The sequence below is a fragment of the Mastacembelus armatus genome, chromosome 23 (assembly GCF_900324485.2).
Source record: "Mastacembelus armatus chromosome 23, fMasArm1.2, whole genome shotgun sequence".
Lineage (NCBI taxonomy): Eukaryota > Metazoa > Chordata > Actinopteri > Synbranchiformes > Mastacembelidae > Mastacembelus > Mastacembelus armatus.
This window is the reverse complement of record NC_046655.1, coordinates 15326680-15350303: the sequence shown is the minus strand read 5'-3', so window position 1 is coordinate 15350303 and position 23624 is coordinate 15326680. Positions and strand designations below refer to the sequence as shown.

General features: G+C 42.7%; 1 protein-coding gene across 1 annotated transcript in view; it reads right to left on the bottom strand.

Moving 5' to 3' along the window:
- The window catches only part of LOC113142078 (thyrotropin-releasing hormone-degrading ectoenzyme), a 105280-nt gene that overhangs the window by 42364 nt on the left and 39292 nt on the right, over nt 1–23624 (bottom strand). Inside the window, exon 5 of the mRNA XM_026326847.1 lies at nt 9509–9663. Coding sequence (XP_026182632.1) covers nt 9509–9663 — 155 coding nt within the window. The remainder of the gene's footprint in view (nt 1–9508; nt 9664–23624) is intronic.

Below are 23624 nucleotides of genomic sequence, written 5' to 3'. Positions count from 1 at the left end.
TAAAGTGGGAGCCTGTTAAGTGAAGCTCAGGATGTGCAGCAGCAGCAGCAGCAGCAGCAGCAGCAGCAGCACCGCTGACAGTGCTGCGGGAAACGTGCTACAGTGACACAGCAGTACAATCGACTCCATTTCTTATTAGAAATGACATTAGATTTTTATGGCACGCTTAAAATAACATTACCCATGTCACACAAAACTAATTATGCAGTGATGCCCTGAATTAAAGGGAGAGAACGAGACGGGCGAACCACCGTCACTCTCTCCTTCCTTCACTTCTAGCCTTCCTTCTTCTGCCTCTCTCTCAGAACAAAGCAGATCTGTGCCTTTGATCATCCTCCTCTTCCTCACCTCCCTCTGTCTGACCCTCACTGATAAATATTCATTCCTCTCCTCAGCAGAGGGACTGAATCTGATTTTCCTTTTCTGTTTGGATGGAGTTCTTCACAGCTCTACAGCAGCACAAAATGAGTCTCGCTTGTCGTTTGGCACAAATACCGTTTGCATCTACACGTCTGTGAGACTATCAAGACTGTCGCAGAATCGTTGAGCCCGACTGGCTGAATTTAAAATGAATGCCATTAACAACAGGCCCAACAAACCTCAACCCTCCTGCTTAATTAATCTCTCTGAGACTGCTGTCGGGTTGGGGATTCAACAATGGCCACCAGCCAAAAACTGCTACGTTTCGCACTTGAATCTGGATAATAGCCTGTGCTGCAGAATGAGAGACCGACAGGACAAGGATAAAGAACTGGTCCAACTGCATTGGGACCTTGAGTTGTAGGAACCTGCCTGAAGTGTTCTGGACCAGGTGGGTTCAGACTAAGAGCCTTTCTACTCAGCCATTCTGACCTGGAACAGGAAACTCACTGTGTATGAACCAGATGGATGTTAAGGTTCATGACTTAAAGCTTGAATTCTGTTTACTGAGCCAAGTACCTTTCTGATTCTGGACCAGTTGGACCTGAAATAGCTTTGCTGCAGAGTTCTGTGCCAGCTGGATTAGGGATAACAGCATGCCTGCGGGTTTCCTGAGCAGTTGAACTATTTGGACCTGGACCAGGATCCTGTCTGCAATGTTGGACCAATGCTTATTACAGAGGAGTGGCATCAGTAGTAGTTCTGGTCCAGCTAAACCTCCACTAACAGCCTGGTTATGGAGCATTACCTAAGAAATTCAGAGCATATGCAACTTTTGACTTGTTGGACCGAGGCTAGAATGTTCATTGCAGAGTTCTGGATGATCCGGCTCAAGGCACAGCTCAGTACAGAATTCTGCACCAACAGAGCCCTGATTGAAGGTCTGACTGGACATCTGGACATTTGGACATGGGCTAAAAACCCTGCTGCATCAGGACCAGGAGTAAAAGTCTTGGTGCAGGGTTTTGTAGCAGTTAGATCATGACATTAAATATCTGTGCAGAGTTCTAGCCTAGCTGGACCTGGGTCAAGTGCCTCACTACATCTGAACCAGTCTAATCTGAGCTAAGAGCCTGGCTGTGAAGTTCTGGGAAACACACTGGGCAGGAAGTAAAAGCCTCGCGGTGCTTAGATGGAGAAGCAGATGACTTTTCCAGAGCCTTTGGTTTTTTGAATGGCTTGTTTTACTGTTTTATGCACAAATTAAATAGTAGATTAAAATATCAATGACTAATGTTAAATTGTGGATTAGTCCTGCCCCTGTGGTGCATTCATGTGCAAACTAGAAACTGAGATCTGAGAGCCAGCCTCAGCTGCAGACTTGTTGACAGGAACTTAAGAGGACAATAAGCAAACACTATGAAACTTCAAAGGTTTCACAGCTTTGCAGTTTGTAAAATGAATAAATTAAATCCTATTTCCTGCAACTGATTTTCATTTTAATGTTTAGTTAATTTCCCGCTCTGACAGTTATGGGACAAAACAAAATATTTCAGTAACCAGGTTTGTCTGGTCTCGAAGCTGCTCGATAACGGTAGAGAGAGGGGGGGGGGGGGGGGAGTGAGACATGAGACAGAAAGACAGATCTGTGCAGAGACAGTCCAGCACCGATGGTTTCGCTCTGTTCTGCCACAGCGTTATTCTGTGTGCATGTGTCTATGGATATATAAAGCTGGCTGGCACAACCAAAGTGTCACATCCATGAAACCTTTGATTTCAACAACAAAACTGCACAGCTCAGTGTGTGTGTGTGTGTGTGTGTGTGTGTGTGTGTGTGTGTGTGTGTCGACGTGGTCTGTCAATTAAAGAGAAACAAAGCGAAATGAATGTGAGCAGAAAGCTTCAGCCTGAGGAGAGACAGGGAGTCTGATGATTAAAGCTTCGGTGGAAGGAGCACTGAATGATGAACACTGTACTTAACAACATATAACAACCAATTCCACCCTTCAACAAGTCTACGCTACACAAACAGAAATAAAGAACTCTGTCTAAAATATCAGAAAAGTGTATTAGGTTGGACGGTTAGATGTTGGTTTTTTTTTCTAAGAAAGAAACAGGAGGAAATGGTGTTAGGGACTATTTTCAGCAGCGGATTAATCCACACTTGGTGTCATAATTAGTATTCGTAGCAGCAGGACGGTGCCCAAATAAATCCAGTTAGTTTTAAATTACAGCTTCCTTGAAATCAAAACAGCTGGGGGCTGTTGTTGTTGCTGGGGACTATTTTTTGTAGTGGATGAATCTAAACTGCAGTCCCCGGGTCTGACCGTTAACACCTTCACGGAGGATTTACAGCAGGGCATCTGTTTTAAATAGGTGTCCCTAATAAACTGACCACCAGAGGACGAGGCTGGAAAAGATGAGGCTCTAAACAGAAACGTGACACTTTGTTTTTTTATTTAACAAATATTTTTATTGTAGGTGATGCCTGTTGTGTAGTGGCTGCAGGAGTGTGTTCAGCCTCACACACACACACACACACACACACACACACACACACACACACTTTGGGCGTTAGAGGTTTGTTTATGGTTTGTTAATCCGACTCAGACATGACCAGACTGGTCTGTGGCTGCTACGACGTCATTCTATCACTACAACCCTCTGACAGACTACACTCAGCAGGTTTCCATCCTGTCAGGAACCTTCTGTCACTTAAACCAAACATTAACCGCAGAGATGAAAGATCCCAAAGGACTAATGAGCGTTCTTCTTGTGTACAGCCTGTTTTGTAAGGCACTGACGGCCTAATTCATCCTTCAGTTCTGAGGACTTAATGACATGTTCACCACAATGACTACATGCTCACTAAACACTGAGTTAGACCACGATTTGAATTCACAGTGCAGCTGGAGTTTTCTTTCTGTTCCTCTGCAGAGACTGGACTTGTTTTCAGCAGACATAAAAACCCTTCTCACGTTTATGGATTTTCAATATTTCATCGAACTTGTCCAGACTGGCTGATCCTCAGCTGCTCTTGTTGACAAAGAAGCAGGTGGACAAAACCAAAAACTTTTACATACTTTAAAACTTTTCAGACCTCCCACATCAACAACATCACAAGCGACGGTCAGAAGGTCGAGGATGTAAAAGGTCAAAAGCCAGAGCTGCCTGGAAACAGCTGCGATGGAAGAAGTCACGGTGACTCCAGACTGAACTGATGGAGGAAAGACAAGCACCGACGTGAGTCTCATATTAAACAAAAACACAGCAAACGAGACAGAGAGAAGAAGGCGAAGCCAAAACCCCAAAAAATAGAGAGAAACAGTGAGACAGGTAGAGAGGGGGAACAATACAATGATTTATGGCCCCTTGTATTCTAATGAACTCTTTGCAAACACGGTCTGCAGTAATAAATTACCCACTTTGAACCAAAACAGTGCAGAGGAAAATATACACCCTGACAGCTCCAGCACACACATACAGCAGGGTGTGTGTGTGTGTGTGTGTGTGCACTGACCTGTATTTAGCATTTTTAGCACTGTTGTTGCACCATATCTCCTGCTGCACACTGCCCATAGGCAGGTGTGTCACAGTGGGAACCAAAGTCAGGGTCCTGTGTGTTTTAACAACCCAACCTCTTCCTGTTATTTTCATAATAAAGTCTTTTATGTCCCTGACACACGAGGCATTGAGAACAAGGCAGACCTGTTTGTGATCAGGCTGTGGGAGAAACAGTAAAGTTTATTAAGACGAGCTTGGACAGAAAGCAGCTCCCACAGACAACGACCAGGTAAGGAGGCACGGACAAACAGAATAAAAGGGAACTCCTGTTTCAAACCAACCAAGCTCCACTTTTCTCTTTACTTCAGTTTGTGAACGTCCTCAATCAAACTGGTGATGTGGCAGAAAAACCTCAAACGAGGGTCTTAATCCACTTTTAATCCACCTCTTTATGGATTGCAGGGAGCCAGGAAGCAAATCAGGGCCCAAATGACTGATTACCAAGCAGCTGCGGTCAAATAGAGCAGTTATGTGTTAATACTCCCTGCAGTTTACAGCAGTGCCACATCAATCTGATAAGGGCCCGCTTCTATTTATTTGATTTATTTGCGTGGTCACATATAAGCTGTGTTTTGACAGCAGCTAGGGGGATAAGATTAGGTAATAATCCTGGACAGGTCTTAGTTGACATCGGTATTGAGTGGTGTAAATTTGCAATTAACCAAATTATAGAAACAAATTGATTTGCAGAGAATCTGGGGCTTTTGGGGCCTTCAACACTGTAATCCTTCCACAGCTCCAGACCTCCACCTCACCTCAGGAACCACATTTTCCTGCCTGTGCTGATGATGATAAGACTCCTCAGGAAATGTGCAAACTGCCACAGATGAGACCCATGACAACAACATTAAACTGAATGCTGAGTGTAACAGGGACCAGGCCTGATACAGGTCTGGGTTACTTGTAATTGAGCAGAGTAATGGAGACCTCTACAAGTTGTGAGTCACAACATCATCTAATCTAAATTCACTGGTAATTGCCCAGCTGGGCTCAGTCGGGTCAGCTGATGTTTTCCACACCAAACCCTCTGCAGAGTTTCGGGGGGCTGGAATGAGGTTTTGGTGCAGCTCTGATGCGCAGCTGCTGTCTCAGCCTGCTCGGGTTAAGATTTAAAGGGGAAGGAGCACGCCTACTGGGAATCCTCACAAGTGCAGCAGTCCAAATATACGTGTGTGCTGAACGCTCCTGACTCTGCTGTCATCCTGCCAGAATACACACTGTGCTGCTTCCTCCTGCATATGGTTGAATTAATGTGAGCGAGAGCGAGATCAAGAGATGAAGAGAGTAAATCTGTTTTCCTGAATCTCGTCCCAGTGTTTGTCTTTGTCTGTTTTAATTAACAGACAGCTGATAGGAATAAACCGAGAGTGATTCCTGGCAAACACAGCCCTCTGTGTGTGTGTGTGTGTGTGTGTGTGTGTGTGTGTGTGTGTGTGTGTGTGAGAAAATCACTTTAACCATTTGGTGGTTCCAGTGCAACAAAATGGTCACAAATTACAGACTCTCAGGCATCCTCCAAAAACCAGCTCCAGACGTTGCTGTGAGCAGAGAGAAGCTGCAGTGGAACCAGAGACTGTAAACAGTGACGGCCGTTCTCAGGTTCTGGAGCTGGTTTCTGGAAACAGACAGGCCTCCCATTGCTGGTGAGGAAGAACCATGTGAGCCAGGTCAGCGGTGTGGCTCCCTGACTGTGGTTTTAATAGTTTTTGGACAACAATGGAGGTCTACGGCTCAGACCCATAAGCTGAACCAGGTTCTGGATTTACACACATTCATTGGTGCTGCCAGTCTCTGGATGGGATCTGGACTCAGGGACACACAACAGACAAACAAATACTGTGCATGTAACAGCAGCAAATCTCTCTGAACATATGATCTGTATTTAACCTGATCTGTGCACACAAACTATATGTGACCTGTGCATCAGCTGTGTGGTTTTAATAACTACACTGTTAATCCCATCATGGCCACAATAAAAACCACCTGAACTGGTCTCCTGTATGTGGCTGACGGAGAGAAACAGCCTGTCTGTTCACATTTCACTCCACATGTTCCCCATCTGTTCACAACAGCAGTGTAGACTGGAAACACTGAACCAACACTGACACCACTTCACATTGATCAGCAGGTCAACAACACATCTTGTGTCTGATGAGTTGGTGCTAAAGACCAGCACAGGATCATCGGACAGGTGGCCGTAACACACGAATTCACACACAAACCTGTATTTCTATGCATGTGAGGACAGTAACTTAATATCCCTGCAGGATTCATGTAAACACAACGAGCTGTGCAAACCCTCCTTCACCTCCAACACCAGAAACAGTCTAAATACCATGAGTCTCACACTGAGGAGGACCGGTCCAGTCCGAGGCCTGACGGAAATCTGTTCAGGATTCATCAACATTTATATTTTCAACCCGCAACATGTGAACAAGCTGGAAGACGCCAAACTGAAATTGTGTTTTGCAGTTAAACTCTGTGCTCCTGAACGAGCTGATCACTGAAAGCTTCAAACAACTTGTGTGTGTGTGTGTGTGTGTGAGTGAGAGTGTGTGTGTGTGTGTGTATGTGAGTGAGAGTGTGTGTGTGTGTGTGTGTGTGAGATAAATGGCTTCAGGATGAAATGAAGTGCAAAGCTGCAGACCAAACATAACTTTATTATTTCCCTTTCTTCGTCTCCCCTCTAACTAATAAAGCAGATGAAGAAAGATACACGAAAGGATAAAAGAGGAAGGAAGACAAAACCAGACAAAAACACCATTACTACATTTTTATGACATGTCCAATAATATTTATGACTTAATATAGTGTAGAGCATCACACTCTAAAGCTTAACATTGTTATTCAGTCTGGTTTTACTTTGCAGCACAGCAGCAGTAGCCTGGAGGAAACATTCATCCAGACTCAGCAGAGAGAAATGTGGCTCAGAGGCCACGTCCTGAAGGAAATGAAATGGAAACGACACATTCTTCAGGCAGCAGAGGCACCGCCATATTTACACTGCACCTTTTCATTTTCATCATCAGAATGAGCTCATGCGGCAGCGTGATCACTATGCCACTTTGTCATCTTTGACTGTTAAAGGAACAGTTCACCTAAATTACAACAAACTGTTTTCAGCCATGCAGACAGATCTGCTTTTATTTACCCAGACCAGAAGATATTCAGTATTTTTTGCTGCCACTCCAATACAGCAGAGGTAGACTGAAATTTGTTTGAGGTGTGTTCGTCATATTGGGTTATTTTAATTGTAAAGACCTCACACTGTGGGCACAGAAGAACAAAAATACACTCCTATGTGGCCAAACTCGTGTGTGTTCTTAGTCTGGGACCGTTTTTCTTGACTTCAATCAGAAGCCAAAGTGTCCAATAATATTTTACGGACAACTTTGAGGCAGTTAGGGGAAGGGTCATTTCTCTTCTAAAATAAATAACACAGAGGAAAGCCAAATAAAACTTTTCAAAGGTGTCCAAGGTGAGAGAGTTTAGAAGTTTAGGAGCCATAAATTTAAAGGTCAGTCTGCTTTAATGTTAAGCCTGGAGGGAGGAACAGCCAACAAGAAGTGATCAGGGGCTATCAGACCCGCCTGCAGAGCAGAGCTGCAGCAGGTCTCCGATGTAGGCAGGTATCTGCTACAGCTTTAAAATGATCACAAGCGTTTTGAACAGGATCCTGAATTTAATGGGAAGACATCAGAATGAGAGTACCTGGGTAATACCACTGTGAACACCTTTATACAATCCAGGGTTGTCTTTGCAGTGATAGAAGAGAATAAAAATCTCCACCTCTGTTTAAGGCACAAAAAGCTAAAGTGTAGAAATATTTCTCATTTGAAAAAAACAATATGAAAGCATTAAATCTCCTTATTACTTGCCCAAGAGGAAGCAGGACCAAACCAAAGAATACAGGACCCAGAACAGATCCTTGGGGTACACCACAAACAGAATTACAGATCAGGACATATAAGGTAAGGGGAGTATTCACTAAGGACTTGCAGACTTTTTTAGGCACTAAATTGCTTATGTCCTTCTTGGCTGAAAGATTGCAGTGAGTTTCTGCACAGGTGAAAAGAAAAATGGTGGTGCTGAGGTACAAAATATGGGAGGAGGTAATGGAAATCAGCACGACTGCTTCTTCCATATAGTACAGTTGACTTATTAAGTAGACTTTCATATTCCAAGTCCCGCAGCAGAAAAGACTGTTTCTCTAATATCCATGACTTTGGAGACGTGCACCACACAGCACAACAACCCAGCAGCAGATCAGATTTTTTGGGACATTATGAAATACACTGTTGTTGGGTTGTTCTGTGACTGAACTTATAAAACAGCCCTTGACAGACGTGTTGTGAATGATCTGAATGCGACATTGACGACACAGCGATTTGGGTTCTGTGAGTCTGAGCTCAACACAAACAGAAATGTTGTTGTCAAAGAGTCAGGTTTGTATGAATCAAACTGTGGTTTCTGTGCTCTGTTCTCCTTAGCATGTCGTCTCCATTCTGTCTCTCCTTCACTTTGTTCTCTCGCCTTTGTCTTTCCGTCTCCTACGATCTTCCATCTCTTTCTTTCACTCTCTCTCTCTCCTTCACATCTGTCTTTATTGTTTAAGCTCGCTCGCCCGCTCGCTGACTCTCTCGGTCTGCACCAACTGCAACCTTTAGGTTTCTTCTGCTTCACTGCGTTAGTCTGCTCATCACGTATCTGATGTTATACTGTAAGAACAGGACGATCTTCTCTGCTGTTGTTGTTGCCTCGGGAGCTTCTTAACACACACACACACACACACACACACACACACACTCATGTTTGTCCTTCTATAGCTGTGAGGAGGCTCTGACATAACCCATCCCTAAGCTCCTAACCCTAAACTAAACCTGGTTCTGACGTTGTAAACCCCAAACCCAGGTCCTCATGAAGCTCCCTGAAGGTTAGAGGGTCGGAGAAAATATCTTCTCAGTGATGGTATTAAAGTAAAATCTGTCCTCAGGACCACAGACACATGCTGAGAGCTGCTTAGTGCTGCAGCTGAAGCTGTTTTGACTTCTGTCACATTCAGTCTTTTTACAGCCGGATCATTTCCATCTGCTAAAGGGAAACTTGTTTTATTATTCCCCACCCTCTGTCTCATGTTAGGGTTTATTGGCCACTGTTTTTTAAGTCGAAGTGACAAGCAGCCGGACGTGAAAGATTGCCAGTCATTTCGCAGCAGCAGGTTGGGGCTCAGGAACAGAGGTGTGCTCTGATCCCCGGCAGATAATGTATTGTCAACACATTTGGCTGCTGCAGGTGTATCATTTTCTCTAAAGGAACATTTTCTCCTTATAAACATTATTTAGAGCTCCAAGCTTTGTCGTGCCCACACATGACAGAGGAATGTGTGACAGCTGAATCCTGAACAGCTGCACAATCTCAGCAAATCAAACATAAATTACTACTACTGGACCAGTCCTTAGAATTTACAGCTCATTGTTTAAGAAATTATGGAGACACTTTTAGGTGGAAAATACAGGTGGAGCTGAGTTCATCATGGGAAGCCCAGCTGCTGTAATTGCTGACTCAGGTGGTTCAAGGTCCTTACCTGGTGGCAGATCTCGTGGACGACCACCATAGTGAGCTCCATCTGATAAGACGATGACGACACGTCCGCGTCCAGCAGGATCTTCTGCTCCACGAAGACGCTCAGGCCCCAGTTCTCCATGGCGGCGTAGGGATGTTTGGGCACCGCCAACAAATCTGAAAACCACACACAACAACACATGATGGCTTTTCAACACACACCAAATGTGCTGCTCTGTTAATAAACTCCCAATCAAATCATCCAATGAGCCCCCACCATTTAAATAAAATGTAGTGGTGGCTCTGACAGAATGACTGCTGGCATCAGAGGAGATCCCATTCTGTGTTAAAATTAAACTCATGAGTCATTTTAACAACCTGTCAACGCTTCCTTTTATCCCCACAACATGGATATATGGGGATTTTCAGCTATAACTCAAACATACATCTGAATGAGAGAAGCAGACAGACGATATGGAGAAGGAAGAATAAAGGAGGAAGGAGAAGATAACAGAGGATGATGATTCCTGAGAGTCAAGAGGGACAGAGGAGGTGAGGACGGCGTATTTATTAGAGGGGAGCAGCAAGAGTAGAGTTGCCTTGCTGGACAGTGGTCAAGAAGAAGTGGAAGTTAGCCAGAGTTAACTGATGAGTCCAGATGAGTCTGCTCAGGCTGACCTCTCTGTGTCCTACAGGCTCTTCTTTGAATTTGATGACGAACATGATGTTCAGCTGTGTTTTCTACTGATGTTAATAAGGACGATGACGTCCTGAGCCCTGTCACTGGACTGACCTTAACTTTGTGTGACAAAGAAATAAAATAAACACAGGTGCCTCACTCACTGTGTTGCAGCCCAAACTAAACAACCAAATCTTTGTTATGGCTTTTTCTCAACAGTTTGAGACATATGGAGTTTACACTGGTGGGTAGTGACTCCAGCAAACAGCCACATCCTGGACTCTAAACCCCAACATTGACCAGCAGCCAGAGAAGTGTTGGCCTGCTGCCTGCAGCCTCACTGCTACACTTTCAGTGGCTGTTTGTGTTATTGATTGTTATGCATTTTGATTTTTGTAACTGCTGCAAAGACTAAGTTCTCAGCTTTATGTGCCCCACAGCTTCCTACCCTGGGAAGATAAATGATGCATATTGTTTTACATCCACTCAATGCCGGCACATCATGTTAGTGTGCCCTCGCAGCTGCACCCAGAACTCTAAACCGTCGATACGTGCACAGATCCACACTGGTACAGAGGCTACTGACGAGATCGATGAGCTCAGACAGGAAAACGCAGGTTTGTCTGCAAATACGTTGAACTTGGCTCAGTTTCCACTAGAATTTACGTGTCTCACATGCTGCTTCTACATGATGTTCGACATCATGTAGACCAGAATCGTGACCAGAATCTTCCAGTTCACAGGGCCAGATGTATGATGTTGCTGACGGACTTTCTGGACTTATAAAACTTGTCCAACAGTTATATAAACTGCAGCTCAGTGTTGGACATCTAATAAACCCTCACATGTTTGGATCTCTTCCTCATCTCACCGCTGCCTGAAGCAACACTGCCACCAGTCTCTTTTATTGCAAGCTGTTTTTGTCAGACTGCCTGTGAAGATACACTGATTCCAGCAGTGTCTGTGTGCACCACATTAAGAGATCTGGGACTCGGAGAAGGAGCAGTGCAATCAGTGCTTGACAGAAAATACGTCTCAGTCATGTGTTGAGGTATAAACCACACTGATCGATGTTAATAATAATAACTGTGTGGAATGACGCTGGAGCTCTGTGGAGCCTCTTTCGGCTGCTGGTTCTGCCTCAGTGTTTCCTGCTGAAAACAGAAATGGAACAGTTGAGTTTGTTTGAGTTTTTTAAATGAAAAGTGAGAAAGAAAAGAGGAGGAGCAGGAAATGGCCTGATTAAAGAGGAGAAAAGGTGAAAATGAGCTTTCACACCACAACAAAAAGTGAGGAGGAAGAAGAGGTGTCTCTCCAGTAAATGAGTGAGCAGAGTCCAGGTCCTCATTTAAATTTAAAATCTTAATCTTTGGCTTTTCAGCAGCAGCGACCTCCGGCTGTGTGCCAGGATCGTCAGTATGTTCAGTGGCATTCAGCCGCCCAGGTGAGGCCTTCCTCTCCTCTGTCTCAGATTCATTCACTTCTTACCTTCGCTGACTTTCAGAGACACAAAGACGTGAAACTGAAAAGAAGAGATGGAAGCTCCATAACAGGCAACATGATGAATCTCAGAGTTGAGATTTCCTAAAAACACAGTCCTCAGGGGCCCAGCCTACTGCATGACCTGTTCTCCCTAAACTCAGTGCAAACACCAGCTTTTTGGTTCAATGTTGTTTTATCCATTAAACATTTGTGCTTAGAGCCAGAAAAAGGGCAAAAATGACACCTGCTGCTTTGTGTCAGAGAAACACTGATGTAAATTTGTTTTCCTGACACCTTCTCTCTGCAGAAAAAGCACTTCACAGCTCAGTTTGTTCAGGTTGTTTTAGTTTCTCCACATGGACCTGAGTCAGGCTGAACCTGTCAATCATCTGAGCAAACAATGATGTCACTGCAGTTTGATAGCTGCCATCACACGGTCTGTGGGTTAGTGCAGAGAACACACACACACACACACACACACACACACACACACACAAACAAACAAACACGTTTCCATTAACCCCTTGAACCGAAGGCAGTTTCTGATGAATCCCTGCATCAACCCCCCCACCCATGTAGACTCCATTACCCAGCATGCATCTCAGTGGCAGAGGCCATAGTGAAGCCCCACTGTGTTTAAAGGTATGGAGGACTGTGTCAGCCTGAAGGATCGAGACCCTGAACATGTCTCAGAGTAACATGGGAATAAATGTTAAAAGAACAGAGATTTACTGTCACTGCTCAGCTCCAGCCTCTAATTAATTTAAAACTAATTAAGTACATAATGCATCACAAATATATATGTTGCCATGGAAACCCAATCACGTGGCAGCCGCCGCTCTTCGGCTGACTGTGATTGGCTGGCAGCTTATTATTCACATGGCTGGGGCTCAGACAGCAGAACTGATTGGCTGGCTGAGGGGAAATGGGAGTGTGATTGGTTTAACTTAAGGGGAAAATGCAAATGAGGCTGTTTGGTTTAAGGCGGTATATGCAAATGAGACATTATACTCAATAGGCATTTAAATTAAAATGAAATGAATCGTTTCCTTTTACTGCAGAATGAGCCCTTCAGGACGTTTCAGTGACACACACACACAGACAGACACACAGACACACACACACACAGACACACAGACAGACACACAGACACACACACACACAGACACACAGACAGACACACAGACACACAGACACACACACACACACACACACAGAAACACACACACACACACACACACACAGAAACACACACACACAGTCAGGTGAAATATTACCTGAATTAGTTTCAGTTCACCCTCATGTGCTCACTCTGCTGTTTCACCTGGATTCTGTCTCTGCCTGAAGCTTCAGTTTTATTATTTATTTTTTCTTACTGTCAGAAATGGAGAACAGCTACATATATTTGCTCATTTGGACTTTGCAGCCAACGATGCATCCTGGGTCCAAAGATGCACTACAGAGTCCTTAGTCTAAGCCAAATGTTATTGGTGAACTTCCAGATATAAAGTCAGCCCAGTTTGTGCACAGTCATGTCTAAAGTCTAAAAGTCCGGTTAATGTGGCCTTTTAATTTGCCTCTTACAGGAAAGACAACAAATCACTGGAGTCCTGTTTTGGGGCACTTCCCTTTTTATATAGAAGTGAACAGAACATATTGTGCCCAACTAACAAAGAGGCAGCTCCTGTGTATTGTGGGTGAACCCTGATGAACTGCTGCTGGGTGGTGCTGTCTCTGCTTCAGGACAACAGATTCACAGGGTGTATGATTGGCTGCTGCACTGGCTGACTTTGTGTGTGTGTGTGTGTGTGTGTGTGTGCGTGCGTGTGTGTCTAGATACGTCAGCCGTTAGCAGGCGGGAAGATTAATTGATCTGATAATGATAATCTGTGTGGACGGATCATAGAATGGATCTGTGTTAACTCAGAGCCAAGACGCAGATCTAAAGTGCTTTTTGTCTTCACACCTGTGGTAAAAGCAACAAACAATGAAATTTAGCTGCATAAGAAAATAACTGACAGCCCTGTTCCCAACAAATATGACTCATTTGAATTTGGCACAGCCCAGTATCCCCAAAACAACAACGCTGCACAACACAATTAATGTCCAGTGCAGAAAAGAACATGTTTATGTGCTGAGGTGGAAGGTGAAGGCGCAGAGTCCAATTTTCCTGCAGGAAACAGAGGAATGTCATCTTTTCCAACACCCACACACAGTGTTTGGTTTACTGCCAACAGATGTGGTATTTTTCCCACCCAAATTGTACTGCAGTAACGCTGTGCAGGTACTGCAGATAACACTGCAGAGTACTTGTGGTTCCTGACCTGCTGCCTACGTGCTGCTAGCTTCTTCACCACATTGGTTCATTCACCCCCTAAATTTTAATGATGGACTCACACTCCTGATGTTCTTTATTTTCAGGGGCTTCAGGATTTTTGGACCTCAGCTCACTGTCAGGTTTTCGTGTCTCCCTTCGCTCAGTGTTTGCAGATTTTGGTGCAGGGCCCAGGGGTTGGTCGCCCACACCCACAGATGCTCCTGTTCTCAGTATCAGTCACACTCCAGTTTTTGTTTCCCTGCTTCCTCTCTCTCTTCCTCTCTGCGGTCCAACTCCACTTGTCCACCAATTATCTTTAGCTCGTTCAGATAAGAGCTGCTCCATATTCATCAGAAGAAGAGAGAAGAGCACAGACTGAATGTTAAAACGCCTTCACAGCCACCAGGCGACCTGCAGCCGCAGAGCGAGGCACCAACAACCAACAGCTACAGGCTGAAATCTTCATTACACCCCATAATAACAAAATGCTGTACAGAATAAATAACACGCTGATGATTTAGCTGTTCTTAGAGGTGCAGCTACAAAACATAAGAGCTTGTCTGAGGGTGGTGCTAAAGGAGCTATCATGAGCTCATCCAAAACTTAGAAGGTTCAAGGACGGAGGAATGTGCTCATGGAATTTTGTACATGGACAAAAGTATGTGGACATGTATAATCTAGTGGTGAGAAGTAACTCAGGATTTTTATTCAAGTACTTAAGTTCAACCCTGAGGTATTTGTACTTTACTGGAGTATTTCCATGTTCTGCTACTTGATCCTTGGACTTCACTACATGTCAGAGTCAAACCTTGGACTTTTTCCTGCTCTACATTTATCTGATAACTTTAGTTCCTTTTCAGAATCAGATGGATCCAACAAAATACAGACTGATCAACTTTATTGATCCCTGGTGGGAAACTCCCAAGATACCCAGCAGTATGGAAAGTACTTCAAATTAGAAGTATATAAGGTACACGCACGCGCGCGCACGCGCACACACACACACACACACACACACACACACACACACACAGTGAAGCAAACTGATCGTGAAGATGTTGAGCTGTCTGTCCTCATACAAACTCAAAATCTCTCTGTGCTGCTCTGCACAAGTGGAAAATCTATTTTTGAGTGAGTGTGTGTGTGTGTGTGTGTGTGTGTGTGTGTGTGTGTGTGTGTGCGCACAGAGGAGACTCAGAGGACAGTGACCATCAGATCGCCCAGGGACGGCTGATTGGCTTGGCTCATTTCCAGCCTGGCCAATCAGAGGCCCTGATTTCCCTGCAGCGATAAAAGCTGAGGAACATTTTACAGCCGAGCAGAGACGACCTTTAAACTAAAGTATCATAACACACCTGGAAACGTATCATTTCATCTTCTAAATGACCTGATTAGTCTCGTCAGCTGCCCCGGCTGCTGAAAATGTTATTTTTAGACGTTCTGTTGGAGGTCGAGTCGCTGCACTGACTTTCTGTTTTTTAATAACTTCTTTGTATTAATTAATTTTGTCGTCTCTTGTTGCCAGTTGTGCTCTGAATGAAATGAAACCAGCTCAGTGAAAATACAACCCTACGTCAACACAACTGAGGTGGGTAAGAGGTTTTATTGCTTCTTTATAAACTGTTTTACTTTTACATAGATTATCAAAGGATCATGGGAGTTAGCTCCATGAATTGAAAAGGATCTGATCCTGCAGAGCCTCCAAGATGAATTTGTGTTACTTTATTTCTGAACTCCCCTAAGATTAAAACGATACCGTTAGAACAGTTAGTTCTAGTGAGTTACTTAGAGTTAGTTAGTAGTCAACTCAATAAGACGATACCGTTAGAACAGTTAGTTCTAGTGAGTTACTTAGAGTTAGTTAGTAGTCAACTCAATAAGACGATACCGTTAGAACAGTTAGTTCTAGTGAGTTACTTAGAGTTAGTTAGTAGTCAACTCAATAAGACGATACCGTTAGAACAGTTAGTTCTAGTGAGTTACTTAGAGTTAGTTAGTAGTCAACTCAATAAGACGATACCGTTAGAACAGTTAGTTCTAGTGAGTTACTTAGAGTTAGTTAGTAGTCAACTCAATAAGACGATACCGTTAGAACAGTTAGTTCTAGTGAGTTACTTAGAGTTAGTTAGTAGTCAACTCAATAAGACGATACCGTTAGAACAGTTAGTTCTAGTGAGTTACTTAGAGTTAGTTAGTAGTCAACTCAATAAGACGATACCGTTAGAACAGTTAGTTCTAGTGAGTTACTTAGAGTTAGTTAGTAGTCAACTCAATAAGACGATACCGTTAGAACAGTTAGTTCTAGTTAGTTACTTAGAGTTAGTAGTCAACTCAATAAGACGATACCGTTAGAACAGTTAGTTACTTAGAGTTAGTTAGTACTTACCTCAATAAGACGATACCGTTAGAACAGTTAGTTCTAGTGACTTAGAGTTAGTTAGTACTTACCTCAATAAGACGATACCGTTAGAACAGTTAGTTCTAGTGAGTTACTTAGAGTTAGTTAGTAGTCAACTCAATAAGACGATACCGTTAGAACAGTTAGTTCTAGTTAGTTACTTAGAGTTAGTTAGTAGTCAACTCAATAAGACGATACCGTTAGAACAGTTAGTTCTAGTTAGTTACTTAGAGTTAGTTAGTAGTCAACTCAATAAGACTATACCGTTAGAACAGTTAGTTCTAGTGAGTTACTTAGAGTTAGTTAGTAGTCAACTCAATAAGACGATACCGTTAGAACAGTTAGTTCTAGTTAGTTACTTAGAGTTAGTTAGTAGTCAACTCAATAAGACGATACAGTTAGAACAGTTAGTTCTAGTGAGTTACTTAGAGTTAGTTAGTAGTCAACTCAATAAGACGATACCGTTAGAACAGTTAGTTCTAGTGAGTTACTTAGAGTTAGTTAGTAGTCAACTCAATAAGACGATACCGTTAGAACAGTTAGTTCTAGTTAGTTACTTAGAGTTAGTAGTCAACTCAATAAGACGATACCGTTAGAACAGTTAGTTACTTAGAGTTAGTTAGTACTTACCTCAATAAGACGATACCGTTAGAACAGTTAGTTCTAGTGACTTAGAGTTAGTTAGTACTTACCTCAATAAGATGATACCGTTAGAACAGTTAGTTCTACTGAGTTACTTAGAGTTAGTTAGTAGTCAACTCAATAAGACGATACCGTTAGAACAGTTAGTTCTAGTGAGTTACTTAGAGTTAGTTAGTACTTACCTCAATAAGACGATACCGTTAGAACAGTTAGTTCTAGTTAGTTACTTAAAGTTAGTTAGTAGTCAACTCAATAAGACAATACCGTTAAAACAGTTAGTTCTAGTTAGTTACTTAAAGTTAGTTAGTAGTCAACTCAATAAGACGATACCGTTAGAACAGTTAGTTCTAGTGACTTAGAGTTAGTTAGTACTTAACTCAATAAGACGATACCGTTAGAACAGTTAGTTCTAGTGACTTAAACTTAGTAGTCAACTCAATAAGACGATACCGTTAGAACAGTTAGTTCTAGTGAGTTACTTAGAGTTAGTTAGTAGTTACCTCAATGAGACGATACCGTTAGAACAGTTAGTTCTAGTGAGTTACTTAGAGTTAGTTAGTAGTTACCTCAATGAGACGATACCGTTAGAACAGTTAGTTCTAGTTAGTTCTAGTGAGTTACTTAGAGTTAGTTAGTTACCTCAATGAGACGATACCGTTAGAACAGTTAGTTCTAGTGACTTACTTAGAGTTAGTGAGTAGTCAACTCACTAAGACGATACCGTTAAAACAGTTAGTTCTAGTTAGTTACTTAATGTTAGTTAGTAGTCAACTCAATAAGACGATACCGTTAGAACAGTTAGTTCTAGTGACTTAGAGTTAGTTAGTACTTAACTCAATAAGACGATACCGTTAGAACAGTTAGTTCTAGTGACTTAAACTTAGTAGTCAACTCAATAAGACGATACCGTTAGAACAGTTAGTTCTAGTGAGTTACTTAGAGTTAGTTAGTAGTTACCTCAATGAGACGATACCGTTAGAACAGTTAGTTCTAGTGAGTTACTTAGAGTTAGTGAGTAGTCAACTCACTAAGACGATACCGTTAGAACAGTTAGTTCTAGTGACTTACTTAGAGTTAGTGAGTAGTCAACTCACTAAGACGATACCGTTAGAACAGTTAGTTCTAGTGACTTACTTAGAGTTAGTTAGTAGTTACCTTAATAAACCAGGAGAATCAGCATCAGTTTCAGCACAAAGGAAAAACTAACATGTTTCCATCTGGGACTGGTGCAGACAAGTGCTGCTACTGAAGAAGAAGAGAGTAAAGAGATGATGTGATCAAACGAGTGCCAGTCAGGCCTCAGGTGAAAAGGTGGAAAATGAAGAATAGAAATTTAATAGTTCCAGCTTCTCCGGTGAGAGGATTTTCCACTGTTCCCAGTTTGACGTCAGTGAAGATAATGAACAGAATCTTTAATTGCAAAAGTAAAGTCAGACGTGTGTGAATTGAAAAAGCAGACGAGTCAGGTGGAAGGAAATGTTGGACCTGTACGTGCACAGTGTCTGTGAACATGTTAACAGCTTAGACATTTCTTTTATTAAACGGCGGTTAAATAACAAAGTGTCAGTGCTGACTGCTGGGCTGAGGGAGGTGAGTCAGGGACCCCCCAGGGGTCGATTACCTAAACGTGGGCCTCCCACTAACACCAGTGGACAGCTGTCACACTTTCCTGCTGTCAGGTAACCGTGGTCACGCTGAGCGGTGGGAAGAAAAGTAGAAACATGGCAGCAGCTCATTGGCGGTCGTCATGTTTACATTAGAAACAGAAGAGGCGGCGCTCGCTCCACATCAGATCCACCTGGACGAGGAGGATGTTAGAGGCAGATGATGAGATCTCCATGTCTCTCAGCACAGTGAATCTCATTAACCAGCAGATGGGCTGTTTACATAACGTCTTTATTCGGCCTTTCTGTCTGTTTTCACTCTCATTTCTCCATCTGTTTTGTTTATCCGCTCGTTTTCTTCTTCACTCACTCTTCACCGCCTGCCATCTTCATCTCTGCCTTTCTTTCTCTCGTCTGTTCTCACCGTCTGCCTGTTTCTCTTCACATTTTGTCACACGAATCAGTCTTTCACTCAGCCATCTGTTTGCTTCTGTCTCCTCCGCCACGCTCTCGGCTGACCCAGCATCAGCTTTTGTTTTAGCATCGCGTTGACCTCATGTAAACTCTGGACTGAGCGCGCTCCACATCTGCAGTGTCTGTGACCCCGTCATGTGGGGAGTCTTTCAGGCTCCAGTGGTGATTAGACATCCACAGCTGTGAAACTGCAATGGTACATAATTTATAGTGAAGTTTACCCTTTGATTACCCATAATAGCAGCCACACAGTGCACATGAAGGGCAGAAACCTGTTACTGTGCAAAATGGCTTCATACTTTGATGAAGAGTCTCTGTGTTTGTCAGATGTTGTGATTTTAACCATCTTTCATCTAGCGTGTGTCTGTCCATGGTGAAGTATAAGCCCCAGTTTGGTTCTGATATTCTGGACAAACAGGTTCTGACTGAAAATATCTCCTGACAAAAACACAAAGCAGAGATGATACATGCTGCAGGGTGAGCTTTTATATTGTGGTTTACCTCCTAACTCAACATACTGCAACCTAAATAAGGCCAGATGTAAGCAGGTTATTGCAGTTGTTACTAGGAATTTATTACTCTGATGTAAAATGATGTAATACCTTGTTTCTGCAGTTTGGAGATATTTGTTGATTTTATTTTTATTTTTACTTGGTAACTTCTGTAACTTCAGATATAATCAAGAAATACATGATGAAGTATTACGAACCTGACCCCAGAACATATTAATACTGTGTAAAGCTCTTACATTTTATTGTGATTAGCTAGTTACCATATGAGAAGCAGGTGTGTTGTATTAAAATATCGATGTCTGTCAGAGCTGGGAGCTGTTGTCGCAGGTATAAAGAGGCTGAAAGGGGTAAAGATGCTTCTACAGATTCAAGACAAACTCTTATTGGGATTCCTGTGAGATAATCACGAAATGAGGCTGGAGCCGACAGTGTTCAGCATGACAATGATCAAATACAGCAAGAGACAGACAGGTAGACAGACAGGTAGACAGACAGGTAGACAGACAGGTAGACAGACAGGTAGATAGACAGACAGGTAGACAGACAGGTAGGCAGACAGGTAGGTAGATAGACAGACAGGTAGACAGACAGGTAGGTAGACAGACAGGTAGACAGACAGGTAGACAGGCAGACAGACAGGCAGACAGAGGTAGGTAGACAGACAGGTAGACAGACAGGTAGACAGACAGGTAGGTAGACAGACAGGTAGACAGACAGGTAGGTAGACAGACAGGTAGACAGACAGGTAGATAGACAGGTAGATAGACAGACAGGTAGGTAGACAGGTAGGTAGACAGACAGGTAGATAGACAGGTAGGTAGACAGACAGGTAGACAGGCAGACAGACAGGCAGACAGACAGGTAGACAGACAGGGGCAGGCGGAAAAAGAAAATGATTTATGGCTCCTTATACCCAAATGAAGTCTATGCTAACAGCCTCTGTAGTAATAAATTATCACTTCAAACAAAAATACTGCAAAGAGCCAGAATGAGCTAATACAGAAGATTAATTAGCCAGGTTAATGGGATTACACACACACACACACACACACACACACACACACACACACACACACACACACACACACACACACACACACACACACACACACACACACACACACACACACACACACACACACACACACACACCAAGAATATTTAATCCAGTAATTAAACTTTTTTGGTCAAAATGTAATTGGACTTTGTTGTTCTATTTAACACTGAGCTCTTCACCTACAGCCAGTGTGAGTATATGTTTAATATACTTCTAATGTAAAATAATGTGATACACTACATGACAATGAACATTTTGAACGGAGCTTGTGTCCAGATGAAGCTATAAAAACAAGTCATTGCTGCTGTTTGATTTAATCTGTTAGGACATTGTCTTGTTAAATTAAAGGTGTGGGAATATTAAGTCTTATTTTAGAAGTGCAGCTTCTACTATTAACACGTGATCACGGCTGTATAAATGTTTAGATAGACGTCGTATTTTCTAATGTGAAACATATCATCACTGTAGATTAATATTTAATACACAGATTTAGTAGAGGCCCGTACTGTGAAGTTAATGTGCAGATATGATTAATCTCATTTTCTCATTAAAACAAATTCTAATTCAGATCTTCCATAGGAAAATCCCTCATTTTAACCCTTAGAGGATAAAAAAACATTTCATCGCTGCTGCACAATTATATACCACAGGCTGTGATTTACTACACCCTTAAAATTAAGAACAACTTTATCTTGTTAAATAAATGTGTAAGTACCTGTAAGTCAAAACTCAAATGCAAATCTGCCCTTTAAAACAGGTGGGCTGAGCTTCAGATGGACTATGAAATGTGTACAATTATAAGATTAACTGTTAATGAATCTGCTCCTAAAGTAGATTGTTATCATTTTAAATGAAATGTGTAACCACCATAAGTAATAGTTTCTAATCTAATCTACTTAAAGCGGAACATCCATTTAAAACCTGGCATTTAAAGCCTGGAGCTGAGCGGACTCAACATCCAGGTTTGACCATAAAAGGATGTCATCACTGCTGTACAATTATTAGATTAATTCTGATTTAATCCACTTATGAAGTTAATCCTCCTTTGTGGAAGCAGCCTTTGGGCTAATGATCGGGCTCATTATGAGGATGTCAGTGCTGCAGCTCTGTCCACTGGTGTCTGTGTAGCTTCAGGCTGAACCACTTCTGTCTGTAATAACAGAAATGTGAACCGCCTGGAGACACAGGACACACCACACACTGCTCATCAGTATCATTTGTCTTCGATTGAAAAAATTAAAATTAGCTCTTATTTTTAAAACCAAACGGTCCCGGACACCTCCATGTTGACTATGAAGCCACTGTTTATCTTCAGTCAACTATGGGAGGAGATAACCCTGTTTAGACTGAAGCTTTATCTGTAAACGCTGTCGATCACAGATAATACTGGACTGTACCATTTTCATTTTTGTAATCTGCAGGATCATAATGTGGTTTAACAGCAGGTCATACACCAAAAACATGAAGACATCAGGGACGTGTTGGTGTCAGAATGAATCCTGAACATGGATGTTACTAGAGCAGAGTAAAGGAGGAGACATAAAGAACAGGAGCCAATGGATCAACATCAGTTATTGATGGGAATTGGAACATTCAACAACAACTTCCTGCTCAAAAACCTCCAACCTGGAAACTACAGCCTCTGTCATCCTCCTCACATCGTGAAGGCTCAATATGCTGTTTAATTCTGTCCTGCCCTTTTCTACTTCCTAAACCAGAACACGTTTCCAGGACATGCTAAACCCACGCCGTCGCCACGGAAACTACAACGGCTCTGACACGTCCTAATTTGGTCGTTGACACGTGTCCTAATTTGTCCGTTTAGCCGTGGAGGAGGAAGTTAATGACCAACCAAGCAGCAACTGGGAACACAGGAGAGTGTGATGACTTTTATCAGTTTGTTGGGATGTTTCAGACACACACACTCTCTCTCACACACACACACACACACACACACGATTCTGCTCATCTCCAGACCAAATGAGGGTCATTGAGCCACTGTGTCAGTCCAGCCTGTTCAGAATCAAGAGGCTGTATCTGCAAACTGAGTGTTTAGAGATTAAAAGTGATGGTATCTCTTACGCTTCGTTTGATTAGCTAACACACAGTCCTGTGGAGCTTATTCAGGGCTTCACAGCAAAAAGGCAAAAGTTAGAGAGAAACCAGTGAGGACATGTTTTTGGGAGGGTCAGATCGTAGATGCAGTTTTATGTTTACCTGCAGCTTTTATTGTCTCTTCTTTTAGCAGGAACACTGATGTGACATTTTCAATAAAACTAGCCCTGTGAATGAATAATTAATGCTTTGATTGGCTGAAATGGTCAAGGTTGTTGGATATTGTGGGAAAGAATAAAATCTATTTTTTGGAACATTTATTTTTGCATCGTAAAAAAGCAGAAATAGTGTTTCTGCCTGTGTGTTACAGACTTTAGGAGCAGATGTCGGCAACAAAACAAAGTGAAGTGTTAAATTATTTCACTAAGTTGTACAACACAGATGAGTCCTAATTATGCAGGGTGAGGTTTTCTCTTCATGGCTCTTTCTTCAAGCACGATGAGGAGTCATTTCCATCGTCACCAGAGAAATGTTGAACCAAATTGTCTCAAGAAATAATTCTAAGCCCTAATCAGACGTCACTGTGAGCAGAGAGAAGCTGCAGTGGAAACAGAGACTAAACGGTGTCGGCCGTTCTCAGTGTCTGGAGCTGGTTTTTGGAAACAGACGGGCCTCCCATTGCTGGTGAGGAAGAACCATGTGAGCCAGGTCTGCGGTGTGGCTCCCTGCTGGGTTTTAATAGTTTTTGGACAACAATGGAGGTCTACGGCACAGACCCATAAGCTGAACCAGGTTCTGGATTCACACACATTCATTGGTGCTGTCAGTCTCTGGATGGGATCTGGACTCAATAGCAGAAAAAAGAAAAAGAATCACCAGCCAGTCCCAGGCCCACCACAGGCTGGAGAGCACATTTCC